General features: G+C 40.4%; 1 protein-coding gene across 4 annotated transcripts in view; it reads right to left on the bottom strand.

The window, feature by feature from the left end:
• Positions 1 to 1,998: 1,998 nt before the first annotated feature.
• Positions 1,999 to 19,693, bottom strand: part of LOC104598844 (uncharacterized) — a 63,100-nt gene continuing 45,405 nt past the window's right edge. For 2 of the 4 annotated variants that reach the window (XM_010261087.3, XM_010261086.3), the window contains 7 exons: positions 7,290 to 7,406; positions 7,069 to 7,160; positions 5,427 to 5,493; positions 5,168 to 5,246; positions 4,976 to 5,067; positions 4,432 to 4,575; positions 1,999 to 2,471 (listed from right to left, as the gene is read on the bottom strand). In XM_010261087.3, coding sequence (XP_010259389.1) covers positions 2,331 to 2,471; positions 4,432 to 4,575; positions 4,976 to 5,067; positions 5,168 to 5,246; positions 5,427 to 5,493; positions 7,069 to 7,160; positions 7,290 to 7,406 — 732 coding nt within the window. In that variant the 3' untranslated portion in view covers positions 1,999 to 2,330. The remainder of the gene's footprint in view (positions 2,472 to 4,431; positions 4,576 to 4,975; positions 5,068 to 5,167; positions 5,247 to 5,426; positions 5,494 to 7,068; positions 7,161 to 7,289; positions 7,407 to 19,693) is intronic. The other 2 variants (XM_088900095.1, XM_010261088.3) reach the window with 1 other exon arrangement.

The raw sequence follows: 19,693 nt of genomic DNA, 5'->3' as shown, positions 1-19,693 counted from the left end.
ATTCAATTTCTAATACGTGCTGTAATACTAGCTAATTAATTACCAGTAGAATTGACTAACAAATTGGTGGTTGCTCTTTAACAGGTTTCTCTGTGGGACAGTCATCCTGGACAGTTGTGACCAAGTTAGTTTTATGTAGGCAATAGTGATTTGGATATCCTCATTGTTGGTTGCATGCTTTAGTACAAAAAGTGAAAAAAAAAACAAGACAAGAAAAATAAATTATGTAAGACGTACAATGTGCAGCCTTGGCCTTGATTGCTCTTTTTCATACTCCATATTCCTTGTACATCTGTAAGAGAAGATTCCTTGAGGGCGAATTCAGTCCTCAAAAAATTGCTCTCACACTATTCTCACAGTTATTTTCAGCTATGCATTTAGAGCATCTCCATATTTATATCTTTTTATTCACGGGGCGATATTTTCAATACAGGCTGAGAAGGGCTGCGGGAATGGTGTGAACACAATATTGTGAGCACCAAATCCTACTTCGTTCTGCTTTAGTTGTTAAATATATACATATATTTATGTTTTATCATGAGTGAGTCGAGTGACCTGTGCATTCTGTAGTTTTTTTCTGACAGTTTTGACTTCTGTTTGCAATATGGAGTTTTTATTTTATTCTATTTTTTAATTTCTTTTGGTATAAAGGAAGAATTAAGCGACTCTGGGAAACACACATCCAGAACTATACGCTAACAGAAGATAATCCATGGTCCTAAGAGAGTTAAGAGGATGGTAATTCAGCATTGTGTCCTTCATTTGCAAACCAATCTGCCACCTGGTTGCCTTTTCTGTAACATGAGAGTACCATAAACATATAATCTCTTCCTACTCGATCTTCCTGGCATTCCTCGAGCATTGACGTGCACCTCCAAGTAGCATTAAATGAACTTCCTAGAGCCACGATCGTGACTTTAGGCTGTGTTTGGTTTGAAGAAAAAAGTAGGGAAAGGTTTAAAGGTTTCCCCACCTTTCTCTATTGTTTCCTTCAAACCAAACATAACCTTAGAGTCTCCTTTAATGATAACGCTCTCTCCTCCAATTTTCTTTGTGGGCCTCAAGGCCCGCCCTCGTTTCAGCCACCGTTACACTCGTGATGCTTATTTTGGCCCATATATCCATTTTATGACCATAAGCACAATTACCGCTCTCTTTCCTTTCACCAAAATTTATTTTAATTTCATTTGGTTTAGGTGGGATCCAGCGAACCCAAGTGATTGTCTTTTCTTTTTTCCTTTCATGTTTCATCATCCATTGTTTGCTTGTGACTTGTGAGCCCCTAAGTAGGTGTTTGGCATCAGTGCTGGGAATACAGCACCGTTTTCATGAGAAAACGGTGTTGGATATGTCTGGATTGTAAGCACTGTGCTTATTTTTTGTTTGGAAGAAGTGTTGTCACATAGGCTGTTTTTTGGGAAAACAACACTAGTTTGGTTTAGTATCAGTGCTGTAGAACCGTTTTCAGCATTAGTCATATTATCAAACACCCAAAATGATGCACAACATTGCACCGCTAGCACCAATGAGCTGTTTTTTGAGAAAACATCAAATTTGGTGTTGCTTCAGACCACACTTTCCCGATTTCCGAGGTGTAGTCTGAAGCAACGTTTTCTTTATATGGAAAAACAGTACCAAATAAGAGATCGTTTTCTGAAGCACTGCTTTTTCTGACATGGCACCTACATGGCACCGTTTTCTCAGAAAACGACATCAATGCCAAACACCACCTAAGTATTCCTTAAAGCACTCCCTTCTCTATTTCTATTTTTTGGAAGGTGTGGCTGTTATATAATGGGGGAGGACATAGTCTTCTATTACATGGGGGAGGATCTATTGAAATCATATTAGCGATGCGTATGGATCCATGAATGCTTGGTTTCATAGTTCGTATATTCAGTCCTCATCTCTTGCAAAAACCCGAATTGATGAGAAATCTTCTCTAAAGGCTACGTTTGGTTGTCCATACTCCAAGTGCGAGAACAAGAGAATTTTAAATTTATCTCAGGAAAATCTTAAAACAAGAGTTTATTTAAGAGAGTAGGTGGAAACATCATACATCTCTGTTACATGAGACCAAAAAAAAAAGGCACATGTCAAACATACAAATGCCTCTGTGGTGACTTGGTGCTTTACTTGAAACCTAACAGTTTTTATGGTACAAATTCTATGAGCAAGGCATGAAGGGGAGAAATGACAAGTGGATAGAATTATACAGCACAGTAGATACAAGAATGAACATGGATCCTGACGATGACACTATACAAACACAAAAAGATGAGAATACAGGTTTGATGTACATTACAAAATACTACGTACTCCCCTAGCTGTTATAGCTTCACATAGATGCCTTTCATGCGAAGGTAGCCTGCAACGAGACACCAAAATAGGATCTCCAACAATACAAACGCCAGGGTACCCCACTTCTTAGATCGAAATATGGTTTGCATTAAAGCTTCTGTACCATTTACCTACAAATCAGCTTCTGCTTGAGGTCAAGTATAAATTGAAGGATATACCAAGTCTGATCAATAACTATAATTCCATTTTATACTTTACAAATAAATACAAGGGAGTAATGATAGGTAAGCAATTGCAATTTTTGCATAAATATTTCCTTCATCTACTATTAATTTTGCATTTTGAAGTGAGTAAAAATTTCTTGGTTTTACTACTAATTAGTCCTTGCTACATAACACACACCAGAGGCATTGCTAGAATGCACATTTGTTCAATCCTAACTGTTATATCTTGTGAAAATAAGACATTTATAATGTTAACATGAAAATGTGTTCAGTGCTCCAAGGACCTTGTTGAATTCCTTTTTCATGATAATACCTTAATAAGATCTGTGTGAGATTTTTGTGTAGGTTCTCATAATAACGTCAAAAAAGATGCCAATTGATTGACCAAAGGGGGCTTGTACTGGAAATCTTTGTATATAGAATTTAACTGGTTCTTATTTTTTCTGTTCCAGTGGTAAATAAATATTTTCATATTAATTATAATGGCAAAAAGACAGCATCTTAGAAAACTCATAATATTAAATGTCTTAAGAGGAAACTCCAAGTTGCAGACACAGCACCAATTCTATTTGAAAGCATTGATAGTGTCCCCTTTTAATAAATAAAGCATCCATGTAACTAACTAAAACAAACTGATCCCTTACTTTCATGGGATGATTTTAAGTGTTTTCAGCATCACTCCAAAAAAAGGAGGCATAAGGTCAAACCTACAGAGCTTCAGGTCCTTTATGGTATGGCCAATTGGCCTCATATCAGTGTTATCAAAGCATTGATTAGTTGACTGATGACTGACCAGTCACTTGAGGACCAGACCAACTCATCACCAGTCAATTAACAATTAGTCCATCACAAATCCATTTTAAAGTTTTATTTGTTTGTTTGTATCTTTGATTATTTGAAATAATATATAATATGTTTACATTTTGTTATATTCATGCTGTTGCTTTATACATTTGTGATGGAACATGATTGGATGATGGTATAATATAGAAAATAAAAAAAATAAAAGAAGGCAGCATAGGAATTTATTTTCCTTCCAATTAGTGATGTGTTGTTAATAGTGTTAACACAAACAAAGGGTGCATCAAATAGAAAGGTTGCATTTGTTATTTCAAAAACAAAGGCTTTTGTTTACTTGTCAAAAAAAAAAAAAAACAAAGGCTTTGATTCCTTATCCAGCCTAACTTTTTCTTTGTTTGCAGAAAAAAAGGACTATAAACTAAATGTTCAACTTCATTCTTTTCTTGCATAATTGTAGTCTATATTAACTTATTTATGAGATTGCATTAATATATTAAACTTAGAACAACTTTTTTTATTGACTAGTTAGTGCCTAGGCACTGATCAGTTATTGCATCAACTAGAGAGGACAAAATGACTAGTCATCGCTTCACAGCATTGATAACACTTCTTCACATGGACCCTGTTCAGTCCCCACCCGAGTTCCCACTAATTTTTTCCAAGTAATACCAAATAATGGTAACTAACAAGATATGATACATAAATAGATTTTCATATTTGTTTCAAAAACATGTTAACATACATGATGCTTTTATATCAAAAGTTTCATTCGAGTTTGTATAAGTTCATTTTAAATATCAACTTCAATAACATTCATGAACCATTGAAGACAAAAACAAATGGGTCATATTAATCTTGCTACACAATTTATCCAATTTCTTCCTCTATGCAAGTAATTAATAACCATAAAATGAAACTGTAGTAGTTTGTGGTGGTGTTTCAAGTTCATTGATGTTATCTAAGGGTTTTCAGCTTTTGTTTTCACCAGCTTCATTACAATTGGAAGAGAAAAATAATACTGTATGATATATAAAACTTAGTAATTCATTACAATTCAAAATTATTTTTGTGGTAACAGTTCAGGACAAAAGAAGAAAGAGGTTACCAGGTTTTTTTCAGGAGAACGCCAATAGAAACCTTGTATGGCTGCTGGAAAAAGCTCACAAGCAGCCAGAACATAAACAATGAGAGCATTCATTCCCATCCACTGCAGTAAGATAGTTGGCTTTCTAAAATGATTGACATCAACCTTCACAGGACAAACTTTTCTCATGTCAAACACCTAATTTAAATTGACAATAAATATAAATACATCTTTAACTGATGCAAGCCCTATAAAGCAGCATTACCAATAGAAACAGTGGCAGATGATATCTGTAATCTATTACTTAATTTATAAAGAATCAATATATTTTTTACTTTCAGAGGAAAATAATTCCATCAATATCTTTTTCTACTGTTAGAGAACCAAAACTGAACAAAACAATAAAGTTAGTGGCATGCCTGGGAAAATTCTGTCATGAATAAAAGGATTAATTGGATGATCTTTTTACAAAAATAACCCCCTCCAGAAAAAGAAAAATAGAAAAAGAAATGAAAGAACATAAGCTTGCTAATTATTTTACAGAAGATAAGGATTTCAAACTCACTATGTAATAAATCACACTTAAGAGTATGCCTGATGCTCCGCTTGTTATGCACATATAGCTTAATGTGTATAACTGTTTGCTAAAAGGAATACCTGAAATAAATAAAGACCTACAGTAATTAGAGAGGGAACTGGATATAGAGCTCCTTTAAAAATAAATTATGCAACTATGTCCTTAGGTTAGATAGTATACCTAATTCCTTCATGACAAATCCTGAGACTAATAACGGCAAAGAAAACATGGACCACAAAAAGATCCTTCGCTTGTGGCTCTATAGCAAAGAAACATAAGATGAGCTAAAAACAATTAAAAATGGAAACAATAATACATAAACCAAATAATGAAAATACTAAATCAAGTTAAAACATAAGAATCTAATAAACTATATTTAAGACACTACAAAATAATGTTATAGCTTAAAAAACATAATCAAACACAAAGAATATCATACCTTGCAATGCACAACAATGTGTGCATAATGCAATCCAACAAAACATGTGACAGAAGCCATCAGTGAACTAAAAATTCAGAATAGACAAATTAGTAGCCAAATGAAACCATTGAACAAGAAAGCATGGCTAAATACTGGAAAAAGAGACTTGAACAACAGAAATTAAAATTAGTTCCTATTAAAACAGTACCTATCCAAAGAAAGCATTTAAACGGTGATCACCAGCTTGTTCCCCAGAAATGCAACACAACATTTTTCTAGCATTGCCTCCAAATCTAGATGACAAATAATTATTTTCCTTTTCTTCCTATTTCCACATGTTTCTGGCCTACACCTATGCTTTTTCCGATATATCACCTAGACATGGGAATAGTGCCGTCAATCAGTGAGGTCTGGCACTGGTGAGGGTAGATCAGGACCCAATGTGATAAGTAAACATGAAAAACCATTGGGTCTGACCCAATAAGATCCAATCATAACTGATAGTTGTATTTTAATCTGTAATTTGACAAAAAACCTACTTATTTGTTAAATTGACACATTTGGACATCATTATATGATAATATTACTCTCAAAGAACCATTCAACCTAAAAGCTTAAGCTGTTAAGCGAGGTCCTTGAATAGGTTTTATTCTCTAACATGCCCCCTCACACGAAAGCCCATTGGGCTTGAAGCGTGGACAGCACAGGCGCACCCTTACCTCGTGCTGAAACTTAATTTACTATAATGGGGGTGATGAGAATCGAACACTGGACCACTTGCTCAAAGTGGCTCTGATACCATCTCAAAGAACCATTCAACCTAAAATCTTAAGCTGTTAAGTGAGGTCCTTGAATAGGTTTTATTCTCTAACAATTACCATCAATCATTTGCCTAATTGAATTTGATAATTTGACATTTAAGCATTCTGGCTACTGACATGCTTAAATATCAGTTTTTTTATTTGAAATTACAACCACAATTTTTTTAGTTTGTTCCCAATTTTCTTTTATTTGGGGGGATTTCCTTTTTCTATTTATTTGCTATTATTTTAATTATTTATTAATTAAAAATTTATGCTCAGAAGGCTTATGCCTCTTGCATTCTGGTTTACACCTCATGTCACACCTTGACATTTTAAAACATTGGTATACACTATTTAAGCCTTCCATGTGCCATTTAGAGGACCTCATGATCTTTTTCTTTTTTGAAAAATTATACACTAAAATTAATTATCCAATATGAAAGGTGTAGAAAAAGGGTGTGCAGAATTTGAAGAGAAGAAAGATGAAAGAATGTTATAAATAATAAAATTCAACGATATTTATTTTGCGGGCGAAATTGTGACACAAGATTCTGTTAATATACTAATAAATAATATGATATCTAAAGTATCATTCTCCTAAAGGGAAAAAAATATTTAGGAGAATAAATAATTATAATATTAATTTTGACAAGAAAATTTGTCTTTGAAACATCAGGATGCAATTAATTTGCTTCTTGCTGTTTTTACACATAAGGTGAGCAGAGATATATATGTTATATAGGTGTACAAAAATGTATATTTATTTAATACATATACATATATAAATAATTAAGTTTACATACATTCACATAAGATAGGGGTATCATGCAAAGGAATGCATTTTGAAGTTAACTGACCTTAAGATGCCTTCTGGATCAAATGGAGCAAGACACCACACAGGTGAATTTGATGGAAGGGGTCCATAGTCAGGAGAATTAACACTGCATTCCTGAAGTAAGAAAAAAAGTGGATCAAGGTTCAGAGAAAACATATTCTTCAATAGGAGGCTATTGTATAGATGTTGATGAATGCAAACAACAGTGCTTATCAAGAAAATACACCAATAGGAGGGAATTACCTTTGTTCTTCTGTATACAGGATGCTGATAGAGATGCTTTTCACCAAGTAAAATTCGATCAACCATGCCAACCGCATTGCAGGGAGGTTCAAGACTACCCCTCACTCCACAATTCACCTAATTACCAGAGTCGTCCAGATAATAAGATGAAAAATTCCATGCCAACAAAGATAAATATGTTGGAATGCATATTCAAACTTCACTCAGGATGAGTATTCTTTAAGCTAAATTACAGACACCCACCCTGTATTTAGGGTTCATGACACTTGGTGTCCCCCACCCTTCTGAACTTTTGGATTCCATCACTTTACCCGACAGTTAATGGGGTTAACAATGAAGGTCATCATCATCATCATCATCATCATCCAAGCATTATCCTAACCATATTGGTTCACCTACATGAATCCTGTTTTGCCAATCTTCTGTTTAAACCCATGTTCATTGCTAAACTATTGGTGCTTAAATTATTTCTTACCACTTCTACCCATGTCCTTTTTGGTCTACCCCTTGCCCTTCGCCCCTTCAACTTGCAACAAATTACTTCTTATGGGTGCTGTTGATGGTCTTCTATGCAAATAACCAGCCCATCTTAGTCTACTTTCTCTCATTCTATCACTTATTGAGCTACTTCTAGGTTCCCTCTGAATGACTTCATCACCATTGAGGTTAACAATAAAAATAAAATTACTAAATTGCCCATTTGATGAGATTGTGTTGTACAACACAGGCAGCCCCATTACCTAGTGGAAGTGTCCCAACTGCAACAACCACTGCAGCTTAAGGTCTCCCTATCCAGCTCACCAGGTATCTGAGCTCTGTCTTCTAATGTTGATATCAAAACAGCTACAGAAAAACATTGGTGATAAGCAAAGCAATAGAAGTAGCTTTAGCAGTCACAGTAGTGACAATAGTTATAAATCCAAAGGGGGCTTCATGAGTGGTGAGGATGATTTTGAAACCACTTCAGAGAGGCCCTTTGTTGCAGAACTGAATGAGGAAAGTATGGAAGTAGCCATGGAGGTGGGAATATGTTAGGCCCAGTGGAGGAGAAGACCCAGGCAGAGCAAGTCAGGCACAACAGGCCCATGTGTCAGTCCAGAACACCACACAAATCACGCGGGTGGCACCACCCATTACATTCGTTTACACCCGATGTCCAATGAACGAATGCATGAAGGGCAGTGAATGAATCATTGAGATCTCTCTCTCTCTCTCTCTCTCTCTCTCTCTCTCTCTCTCTCTCTCTCTCTCGTCTTCTACCTCTCGTCCATTTCAGGAGGGCGAGCTCCCTTGAATCAGCTCACCGGTGACAGAACAGCAGCGGGATTTATCAATTGGTATCAGAGCCTTGCTATGATGCCAACCACCAGGGCCTCGTCTGCAGAAGAGAGGATTGACCGCATAGAAGGAGAAGTTCGACAGACCACCAATGAACTGAGAGAAATCAAGGAGACCCTCTCAGCACTGGTAGGCCAGTTCAAACGAATGTCACCAGCTCCCAGATCCACGGAGGTTGAAGGGTCTAGCAGCAGTGGCGTTAAGCGAGGATCAAGACTGCCAAGATCGATTTTCCTCTGTACTCAGGTGATGATCCCATTCCTTGGATTTATCGGGCTGAACGCTACTTTGAATTCCATGAGACCCCGGCAGATCAGAGGGTCTCCATTGCCGCCATACACATGGATGGTGAAGCTATCATGTGGTACCAATGGTACCGTAAAACCCACCCTCAAACCACCTGGTTAGACCTTACCGAAGCCTTACGTGTGAGGTTCGGTCCTTTTGCTTATGAAAATTTCAACGAGTCTCTCCCAGGTGAGGCAGACGGGGACAGTGAAGGAGTATCAGAATGAATTCGAACGGTTGGCCACCCGGGTTCACAGTTGGCCGGAGGCCGCACTGGTGGGATGCTTTATAGGGGGCTTACGGGAATACATCCGCATAGGGGTGAATGCCATGCAGCCGACCACCCTGATGGCAGCAGTGGGATTGGCCAAACTTCAAGAGGAGAGACTGGACCAGCTTAAGAAATTGGGGAGGCCTAATGGGCCTCAGGCGGGCTTGACTCAGAAAGGACCCTATCCCAAGGCGGATTCGAAACCTGGGCCTCTACTTCCAACCCCTATTACTCCCAAGCTGGTACCCTTACCAGCTTCACCGAACAGAAAGACTGGAGCTATCACCCTCCCTTACCGGAAACTATCATGGATGGAAATGCAGGCCCGTAGGGAGAAAGGCCTCTGCTATAATTGCGACGAAAAATTCGTCCCAGGCCACAAATGCAAGGCCCAGCAGGTAAGGACAAGATGATTATGAAACCCAAACCGGTGATCCGAGGGTTCAGCAGATGGAGGTGATACCAGAGATAGAATACTGTGTTATATCCCTTCAGGCCCTAGCTGGTTACCAGGCCCCAAGGACCATGCGAGTACAAGGGCTGATCTCAGGGAAGAGAGTGGCTGTCTTGATTGACAGTGGAAGCTCTCTGAATTTTATTACTCCTCATCTAGTCAAACAACTTGGGTTAATGATAGAACCCGTCTCTCCATTTGCGTTTTTGTAGAGAACACTGATGTGGGTCCCACAGCTGTGGTCCCACTCTGTCCGTAGGGTAGAATGTGCCCTAGTCATCCTAGGGTTAGCTGATGGTCAATCTGTTATTCCAGTTGTTATTTATATTTCAGTTTTATATTGTTTTATGTGTTATGTAAATACCAAGGGCAGATTTGTCCTTTCATGTAACTAGCATAACCTATAAATACTAAATAGAAGTGGTGGGGCAGAATATTTAGATTCTGTCATTCCTTTCAATTCTTGTGTTCTACTGCTCTCTCTCTACTCTTTCTCCTCTCTCCTCTATACCTTTTTCTCCTTTTTCGAACCTGAAATCTATTAGAGTTCAAGGCTGATAGCAGTCTTGAACATCTACTCAGTTAATGTAGCTAATGGCCACCAAATCTCTTGTGATGGTAGGTGCAAGTCAGTAGAATTGAAGATTCAGGGGTACTAATTTAAGGTGGATCTACATCCGTTAGAATTCACCGGGGCAGATGTTGTCTTGGGCATACAATGGCTACAGTTGTTGGGCCCTGTAGTGTGTAACTGGGCTGACTTGACCATGCAGTTTAATTACGAGGGGAATTCCTACACGTTAAAAGGGATTAAGGCCCAACCCATAACCACTGACAGTTCGGAGGTGGTTCTTAAGACCTGTCAACAAGACTCTATCCCATTACTGATGAGCATGGGTTCCATGCCCACTGGGCCCACTCCACTCACAGGAAACACTAGCCCATCCCCAAGCCAAGCCCAACAGCTCCAACTTTTGCTTCAGTCCTACTCCGACATTTTCCAAGAACCCACTTCATTACCACCCACTCGAGCCCATGACCACTGGATTCCTATCCAACCCGGAGACCCACTCACCAACATCAGACCCTACTGCTACCCTCATTACCAAAGAGTAGAGGTAGAGCGTATGGTGACAGAGCTGTTAGACAAAGGTTTTATCCAGCCCAACAGAAGCCCCTTTTCCTCCCCAGTAATTTTGGTAAGAAAGAAGGATGGAAGTTGGAGATTCTGTGTGGACTATAGAGCCTTGAACCGCATCACGGCCAAGGACAGGTACCCCATACCATCAGATCCGGGTCCACCCCGAGGACGTTCACAGAACTATGTTCAGGACCTCAGACGGGCATTTTGAATTCCTAGCGATGCCCTTTGGGCTGACCAATGCCCCCTCTTCATTCCAGAGGCTCATGAATGGGATTTTCAAGCCTTATCTGTGCCTATTTGTCCTACTGTTCTTCGATGACATACTTGTCTAAAGTTCAAGTTGGGCCTCCCATTTGGAACACTTGCAGTGTGTGTTAAACCTACTACAACACCAATTGTTTTCCAAACCCTCAAAGTGCTTGTTTGGACAGACCCAGATCAGCTACTTGGGGCATATCATTTCTGGACAGGTTTACACAGACCCAGAGAAGATTAATTGCATGGTTTCATGGGCCCGACCCAGCTCTCCACAGGCTCTCAAGGGGTTCCTTGGGTTAACAGGTTACTACCGCCGGTTCATTAAAGGATATGGGGTTCTTGCCGCTCCCCTCACACGACTGTTGAAGAAACACTCATTTGTGTGGGACCAACAAGCTGAAGAAGCCTTTCAGGCACTCAGGGAAGCTGTAACAACTCCACCTACACTGGCCCTCCCAAATTTTGATTTGGAGTTCATAGTGGAGGCTGACGCCTCAGGTAAAGGAATCGGTGCAGTTCTGATGCAGCAAGGCCGGCCCTTGGCCTATTACAGCAAGGCTCTTTCTCCACAGGCTCAAGCTAAGTCCACCTATGAGAAGGAGCTCATGGCCATTGCTTTGGTAGTTCAAAGATGGAGAGCATATCTTCTGGGCCGAAGGTTTACTGTCAGGATGGACCACCGCAGCATTAAGCACCTGTTGGAGCAGCAAGTTTTGGACCCGGATCAGCATAAGTGGGCCTACAAGTTAATGGGGTTCGATTTTGCTATTGAATACAAGTCTGTGGCCTCTAATGCTGTGGCAGATGCACTCTCCAGAGCTGGTGACTTTCACTCGATGGGCTTGTCACGGCTGAATTATCCACTGTCTACCCAATTGAAGCAGGAAGCCCAGGATGATCCCCATTTAACCCAAATTCGGGCCCAGATCTTTGAGGATTCTGCACAGGCCCCAAGATACACAGTCCAGAACAGGATTCTCTTCTACAAGGGTCATGTGTTGGTATCGGGAGAATCCAAATATCATCAAGAGCTGCTTCGACTCTTCCATAACTCGGCCCAAGGGGGACACTCTGGAGCTTTCCGCACCTATAAACGCCTGGCAGCCCATTATTACTGGAAAGGTATGAAATGGATGGTGAAAGAGTTTGTAGCCCGATGTACTATCTGCCAGCAGCAGAAATATAGCACACAGACTCCAGCTGGGTTTCTGCAACCTCTACCCATTCCGGAGAGGGTGTGGGAAGAAGTCACTATGGACTTTATAGCTGGGTTACCCATGTCCCATGGGAAATGAGTGGTGCTGGTGGTGGTGGACTGACTAAGTAAATATGCTCACTTTATAAGCCTCTCCCGACCTTACTCAGCAACCACAGTGGCCCAGGCTTACATCCGGGAGGCAGCTGAAGGGATGAGAGATCCATCCTATGGACGCCCAAAGATTGCGGAATAAGGGGCGAATTTCAAAAATTTTATCTCTCCCTTCAACTGGGAATCGTATTCCCCATTTAGAAAATCATATTTTCAAGGATCAATCTTGAACCATAAACTGAACCAGATCTGAACCAAAAGGAGTGGGAGAGGATTATACCTGATACGGAGAAATACTATCTCCCAATGGAGGTGTTCACGCCCAAGGAAGGATCCAAAATCTGCTCCCACTAAAGATGGCGCAGTGCAGGGTGGAGCAGAATCAGCAACGTTCTTCAAAAGAACTTGATCCTTCGTAAGGATCAACTGGACGACTTGAGTACAGCTCCAACCAATCTTTTCACAAAAGATTGAAATCAAGATCCAATCTTGATTGCTCCCAAGAACTGGAGATCGAACTGAAGGAATGGCAATGGCAGGAAGGTGGCGGCAGGAGAGAATTCGCAGTATGCAGGAAATCTCTCAATCTCTCTTTCTTTAAGAGAAGAATGCTGTTGATAATCTAAAAGGCTGCCGCCCCCTTCCCCTTTTATAATCTCAAAGGGATCAGCTCCTAATCAGATTAGGAGTTGCTAATCCAAATCATATTTGGGTTAGAAGTCCCTTAGTGATAAGGGATAATCCTTATCTTATCTGCAAATCAGATCAGCTGTCTCCTAATCTAATTAGGAGGTTTCCAGATCTAAATCTTATTTAGATCTTGGACTCTCTGAGTGGATAGGGTCTAAGCCCAATCCTTTTAGCTGACCCACTTCAGAATGTGCCCCCTTTAAATGACTGATCAAATCAGCCCAATTCGAAATGGGCTTAAGGCCCATTAAGGTTATGTACTCAAAAAACCTTCCAAATTGCTGCCCAGTTGGGCTTCCTTGTATGGCGTGGGACCTAAGCATTGATCTACACATCAGCCACATGGGTTCAGCCCAGCCTTTGTTACAAGGCCTAGCCGAATGCACTGCTGAAGACAGTGTACCCCCTGAAACCCATCAAATGAGCTCTATGGGCCCAACAGTTACACTAAGTGGTCCCTGGGCCAAGCCACCTTGTAACACCCAGGGACTGTGGGCAGATGCAAGATTAGCCCATCAGGTGTTATCCTCAATGGTCTTACACTTAACCTCTCAGCCCATAATGATCATACACTGCCCGACAAGAGAGGACCTCTCCCTCGGCTGCAAGGAACAGTGTTGCACTCTCCACTTATATGGATCCCGGGAATTAAAACCTTCTTGCAAACAATTTAGAAACCATACATATATACTTTTATATCTTATATAAAATATATTTTGCAAAACAAATCTCAACGGTTGAAATCGGCTGCCGGCAGTCTTGGTTTCCATCAGTGAGAGTGCATCCCCGATCATTACCTTTGTCCGACAAAGGGGCTGATCCTGTCACTATGATCACCCACTCAGATGAATTCTCGGACTGTCCCAACATACCCAGGTTTTGACCCCCGCTAAGGATCTCACTGATTGGCACATCAAAGACAACCCAATCCGACACCTAGTGTAGTATCATAATCGAGTCTAGGGGTCGGGTGTAACTTTCCAGTTTTGCCCATCAATCTCCAAGGTCCAGGGCAATACTGGAAATCTGGTCCAGTTCAAAGATTCAATTAATCCTACACTGTATGTGCCTAGGGTCTCACCCTGGCAGCTGAGACAGGCCACCCCAACCGACTTGGTGGCACCACAGTGTCAGCCTTGTCAGGATAGGTCTCCCCAGACCGACCCACTGGCTGTGAACATTCTAAACTAACACGAGTCTCATTAAGTGTCCAGTTTAAGGGCATTACACAGAAACATACCAAGGGAACATGAATCAAATATGTATCTTTATTCATTTACAATAAACTCATAAAGCACATCATTCTGATTGAAGCTAAGGGCATACAAAACTGTCTAACAGTAGCCAAACTCCACAGGACACCACAGTCCATTTTAACAGATCGGGATCCCCTCTTCATGAGTGCTTTCTGGAAGGCATACTTCACCACTCAAGGGGTCCAGATGTTGCATTCTACCAGCTACCATCCTCAGATGGACAGGCAGTCCAAAGTCGTCAACCGTTGCTTGGAGACATACCTGAGATGTTTTGTGGGTGATAGGCCCAAACAGTGGGCCCAGTGGCTGCCCTGGGCTGAATATTGGTATAATACTACGTTCCAGGTTTCGGTTGGAACGACTCCCTTTAAGGTGTTGTACGGTTACGAACCTCCTTCCATTCTGCCGTATGAGCCGGGCACTTCGCCGGTAGCCGAGGTGGAGACACAATTACAGGCGAGAGACAGTACACTCAAGCTCCTCAAATTCCACTTACAACAAGCCCAGCAACGAATAAAATTAGCATATGATAAGAAGCATCGGGAATTAGAGTTCTTAGTTGGGGACTGGGTTTACCTACGGCTCCAACCGTGACAGGCCTCTCTGGTGAAGAGGGCATCCCATACACTATCTCCCAGATACTTCGGTCCATTTCATGTGGCAGAGCGAATTGGGCTTGTGGCCTATCGTCTCCACTTGCCTACCGAGTGCCAGCTGCACCCCGTCTTCCATGTCAGTCTTCTGAAGCTATGCTTGGCTTCCACCGATGTTATCAGCCCCACCCTTCCACAATTCACAGAGGCAGGGGAAGTGGTGTTCGAGCCACTGGTGATCAAAGATTTGCGTTGGGTTCGCAAGGGCAGTAAGGTCCTTAAGAAGGCTCTAGTTATATGGTGTGGCTTGCCTCAAGAGGATGCCACATGGGAGGATTATAACCAACTTCAAAAGCAGTTTCCCACCCTCAACCTTGAGGACAAGGTCATTCTCGAAGGAGATGGGAATGTTAGGCCTAGTGGAGAAAACCCAAGCAGAGCAAGTCAGGCCCAACAGGCCCATGCGTCAGTCCAGAACACCACACGAATCACGCGGGTGGCACCACCCATTACATTCGTTTACACCCGACGCCCATGTATTGAAAAGTAATCATAGACTGAAAATGCTCATAGGCCAATGAACGAATACATGAAGGGCAGTGAATGAATTATTGAGATTTCTCTCTCTCTCTCTCTCTCTCTCTCTCTCTTCTCTTGTCTTCTACCTCTCATCCATTTCAGGAGGACCGGTGACAGAACATCAGCGGGATTTATCAGAATACTCTAGCATCCCTTTTATTCAACCTGTTTTGGGTTCTTCAAGTTTCTCATTTCTGAAGACTACAGTGCCAATTGCACAATCATTGAGGATGATGATGTTAATGCCAAGGATGAGATGTTTGTGTGAAGTGGAGGATGATAGGATTCCAGGCCTTGTTGGGTTTCCTTCTGCCAGTAGATTGAATGATCATCATCGTCATCATCCATGCCTCCAACCTATATGGGGAGTGGATTGGATGATAGGATTCCAAAATTTATGTACTACAAAATGATTTCCCACAAACCAGGCTTCTTGAATTTGGAAAGGAATTTCTTGATGCAAGCTTTGGTTGCCAATAAAACTGGCCTCCTTAGCAGGGCTTCCATTGGGTGCCTTGTTCTTTCTAAAGGTTGCATCAAGACTTGGACCTTCCCCTCAGAACTCCATTTACTGGAAGAAGACTATGAAATATCATCAGAATTGTCCTAGGGGAAGAAACATAACTCTTTTATCATTATGTGGAGACAAATCACTGAACTTTCTCCCCTCTTGAGAACTACTTGAACCAATGTCTTCAACCTCATGAACCCATCAATTTTTTGGGCCAATGCTTGCAGTTGAGAGGGACCCAAGTGCAACGATAGGTCATACTCAACCACTATGTAAGAAGATCTCCAATACATCCATCTCCACAGCCTTTGGAGTAACTTACCACACTTCTGACTTGGTTTTGGGTGCCTCATGAGGCCGGATTGGCATGGCCTTGCGAGGCAAAAACAGTTCAGTCTCATGAGGTGGAATTAGTATAGCTTTGCAAAGCAAAATCAGTTTTCTTGCTAATTACAAAGTAAAATCAGTTCAACCTCACGATATAGGTCTTGGCTCGCGAGGTCGGATTAGTATGGCCTCGTGAAGTGAGGTCATTCTAGTCTTCCAAGGCTCAATTTGAAGGGCATCTTTTCCATATTTGATTATCGCTCTTGCGAGCAAGCTTTTCTTCAGCCTCGCAATGTTCCATTTCTCGATATGATGCGAGGCATCCATTTTGTTATTTACTAAAAGCCTCATCATGCACATCAATGCCCTTGAATGTATATTCACTGTCTCATAGTAGAGTTTGATACTCTTGTTCAAGTTGAGCATAGACAACAAACATGCCCAGCTTGCTTACATGATTCTGTAACTTAGACTTGGGAACTCCTTTAGTGAAGACTGATAGATGTTATTTAGAGGCAATAAAGGGTAGACAAACTTCTCCAGAGGCTACTTTGCTAGTATAAAATGCTATGTACCTCAATATGCTTTGTCATGTCATGTTGGACCAAATTATGGGCTATATTAATAGTTGCCTAATTATCATAGTATAACAACATGAGTTTAACATGAACAATGCCCAACTCACCCAGAAATGATCTAAGACATAACAATTCTAACACCCCATGGGCCATAGCCCTATACTGGACTTAAGTTGAAGAACCAACAAAGCAACAATAAGAGTGTCATGTCCAGAAGTAGATTTACTATCATCAATACAACCTGCCCATTTACTGTATGCTTTTATCCTCCTGTGCCTATGATTAGCAAACAAAATACCTTTTTCTAGAGTTCCCTTCAAGTAGCAAAGGATTCTCTTAGTAGAAACTAAATGAGTGTCCTATCAATCAATTTCCAATTAACTAAGTGGTCCTTTTTTGCTTCCCTTGGTTCCCACAAAAAATCTCTCCTCCAAGCCTCCCTCTTCTTTCCTCCTACTAACCAATTTCCAATTAACTAAATAGCCCTTTTTTTTGCTTCCCCTGGTTCCAACAGAAAATCCCTCATTATCTTTTTTCAAATCTTAACACAATCTTGCAGGGGATTCTAAAAACTGGTAGGTAGTAAATGGGAAATTACTACAAGTGGATTTGATTAAAGTTATTTTGCTCCCTAGGGATATGTAATTTTTTCATCCACATAACCAATTTTCTAGAGAATATTTCTACTACTGGGCTCCAAAAAGCCAATGATTTAGGATCCCCCCATGAGACAGACCCAAGCATATAATAGGCCAATGAGCTAAGTCACATCCCATAATTTCTGCATACTTCCTTACCACCTCCTCCAAATTAATTCCCACGATAAAACTCTTGCCCAAATTAACTTTTAAATTGGTAATTCTCTCAAAGAATTGTAGAAGATGGAGATTCCTAACCCCTAGTTTCCCCATTATCTTGCCCAAAGATATTGGTGTCATCTGCAAAGAGCAAATGTGACACAACCACATGATTCCTCACTTCCCTCCATCCCTTTATTAAGCCCAAACTGTTAGCTTTTCCTATCAATCAGCTCAAGACAACAGCTATAATAGTGAATAATAAAGGTTAGCCTTCTTCTAGCTGGAAAAAATTCTTTAGCAGAGACGTTCACCAAAATGGGATAGTAATAGGTCTGAAAGCATCCTTTAATCCATTTTCTCCACCTCATTCCAAATCTGCAATTCTCTGAAGATAATTCTAAAAAAAAATCCAATCCACATAATCATGTCTTTTCCAAGTTGGTTTTGCACACCTAGGATCCAACTTTTTCTCTTTGCTCTTCTCATCTCCTCCACACTTTTATGAGCTATCAAAATTTGATCAGCTATTTGCCTCTCCTCAATGAAAGCTCCTTGATTTTGAGATATTATTGCTAGCAAGACCTTCTTTAATCTTAGGGAGAGCACCTTAGTGGTTATTTTATACATACTCCCAACTAAACTGATGGGCTGAAAGTCCTTAGGAGTCATTGCTTCAATTGATTTTGGGATGAGGGCCACAGACATGGCATTTGCTCCAATATTGATAGTTCCTCTTTCAAATAATTCCCCCAAACCCTCATTAAGTCTCCTTTTATCACTTCCCAGGCACTTTGAAAAAAACCCATTGTAAATCCATTAGGACCAGAAACTTTGGGTACATCTATCCAAAAAACCGTTTCCCTCACTTTTGATTCCTCGAAGTCTCTAGGAATACAGATAGATCCCTATCCAACACTGGCCATTTAAGGCTTTTTACTTTCTCTCTTGCTAGTGGGGATGTTCCATATAATCCTTTAAAGTGATCCACCATAATTCTTGCTATTTCCTCCTAATCAGTTACCTCTACCCTGTTTTTCATCAACCTTGTGATTATATTTTTCTTCTTGTTGTTGTTTGCTACTTGATGGAAAAATCTTGTATTCCTATCACCTTCCTTGATCCATTTATATCTTGACTTCTATCTCTAATGGATCTCTTCCTGAAAGTTTCTTCCAATTCCTTCTTTAATTCCTTTCAGACACATCCTCTTCACCTTCCTTTACATCCAATTCCTCAATTTGACTTAAAATTCTGGATTTCTCCGCGTCTAGATAACTGAAGACCTCCTTGTTCCATGCTCTCAAAGCCGCCTTGGTCCTCTGAAGTTTCTTCAATAACCTAAAACCTTTCCATTTGCCTCTAATGTCCTCCTCCCACCAAGACTTCAGGCTAGAGATGAATGAAGGATGGGTAAGCCACATGTTTCAACCTTAGAAGGTTTAGGTGCCATAGAAAGGGTTTCATGGGTCTTGGTAGGGCAATACTCAATAGGTTGCTCCAATGATGCTCCCACTCCATAGAAAACAGAAACCTATCAAGTTTGGAACAGGTGGGGTTATCTCAAAAATTGGACCAAGTAAACCTAGCATGCCTAAGGGACAGGGTCTCTCAAAGCATGATTATTAATAAATGAGTTAAATTTTCTCACGCTTTTCGGGATGGATTGATTGGGATTATAGCTCTCTTGAGAGAATCTTATGATGTTGAAATCCCCCCCCCAGTAACCATTGATTTGTTTCTTTAGAACTGCAAGAAAATACAAATCTAAATACCCAATGAGAAGGAAAGAAATAAAGCAGCAGCTCAAAGAAAGACCTGTAATTTAGCTTCATCACAATAAGCATCAATGAATGGATAATCAACACATATTCCCATCAATGAAAGGCAGAATCAAGAATCAGCATTCTTGAATTTTTTTAACAATAATCAACATTCATGAATCAAGGCCTACATCTCATAATACATGATTAATCAAAACAATGAAGAAGTTAAATGTAGTGACCTAGAG

Source organism: Nelumbo nucifera, chromosome 3 (assembly GCF_055504915.1).
Source record: "Nelumbo nucifera cultivar China Antique chromosome 3, China Antique-T2T, whole genome shotgun sequence".
In the NCBI taxonomy this organism is placed as follows: domain Eukaryota; kingdom Viridiplantae; phylum Streptophyta; class Magnoliopsida; order Proteales; family Nelumbonaceae; genus Nelumbo; species Nelumbo nucifera.
The sequence above is the reverse complement of the archived record's forward strand: the minus strand, read 5'-3'. Positions and strand labels throughout refer to the sequence as shown.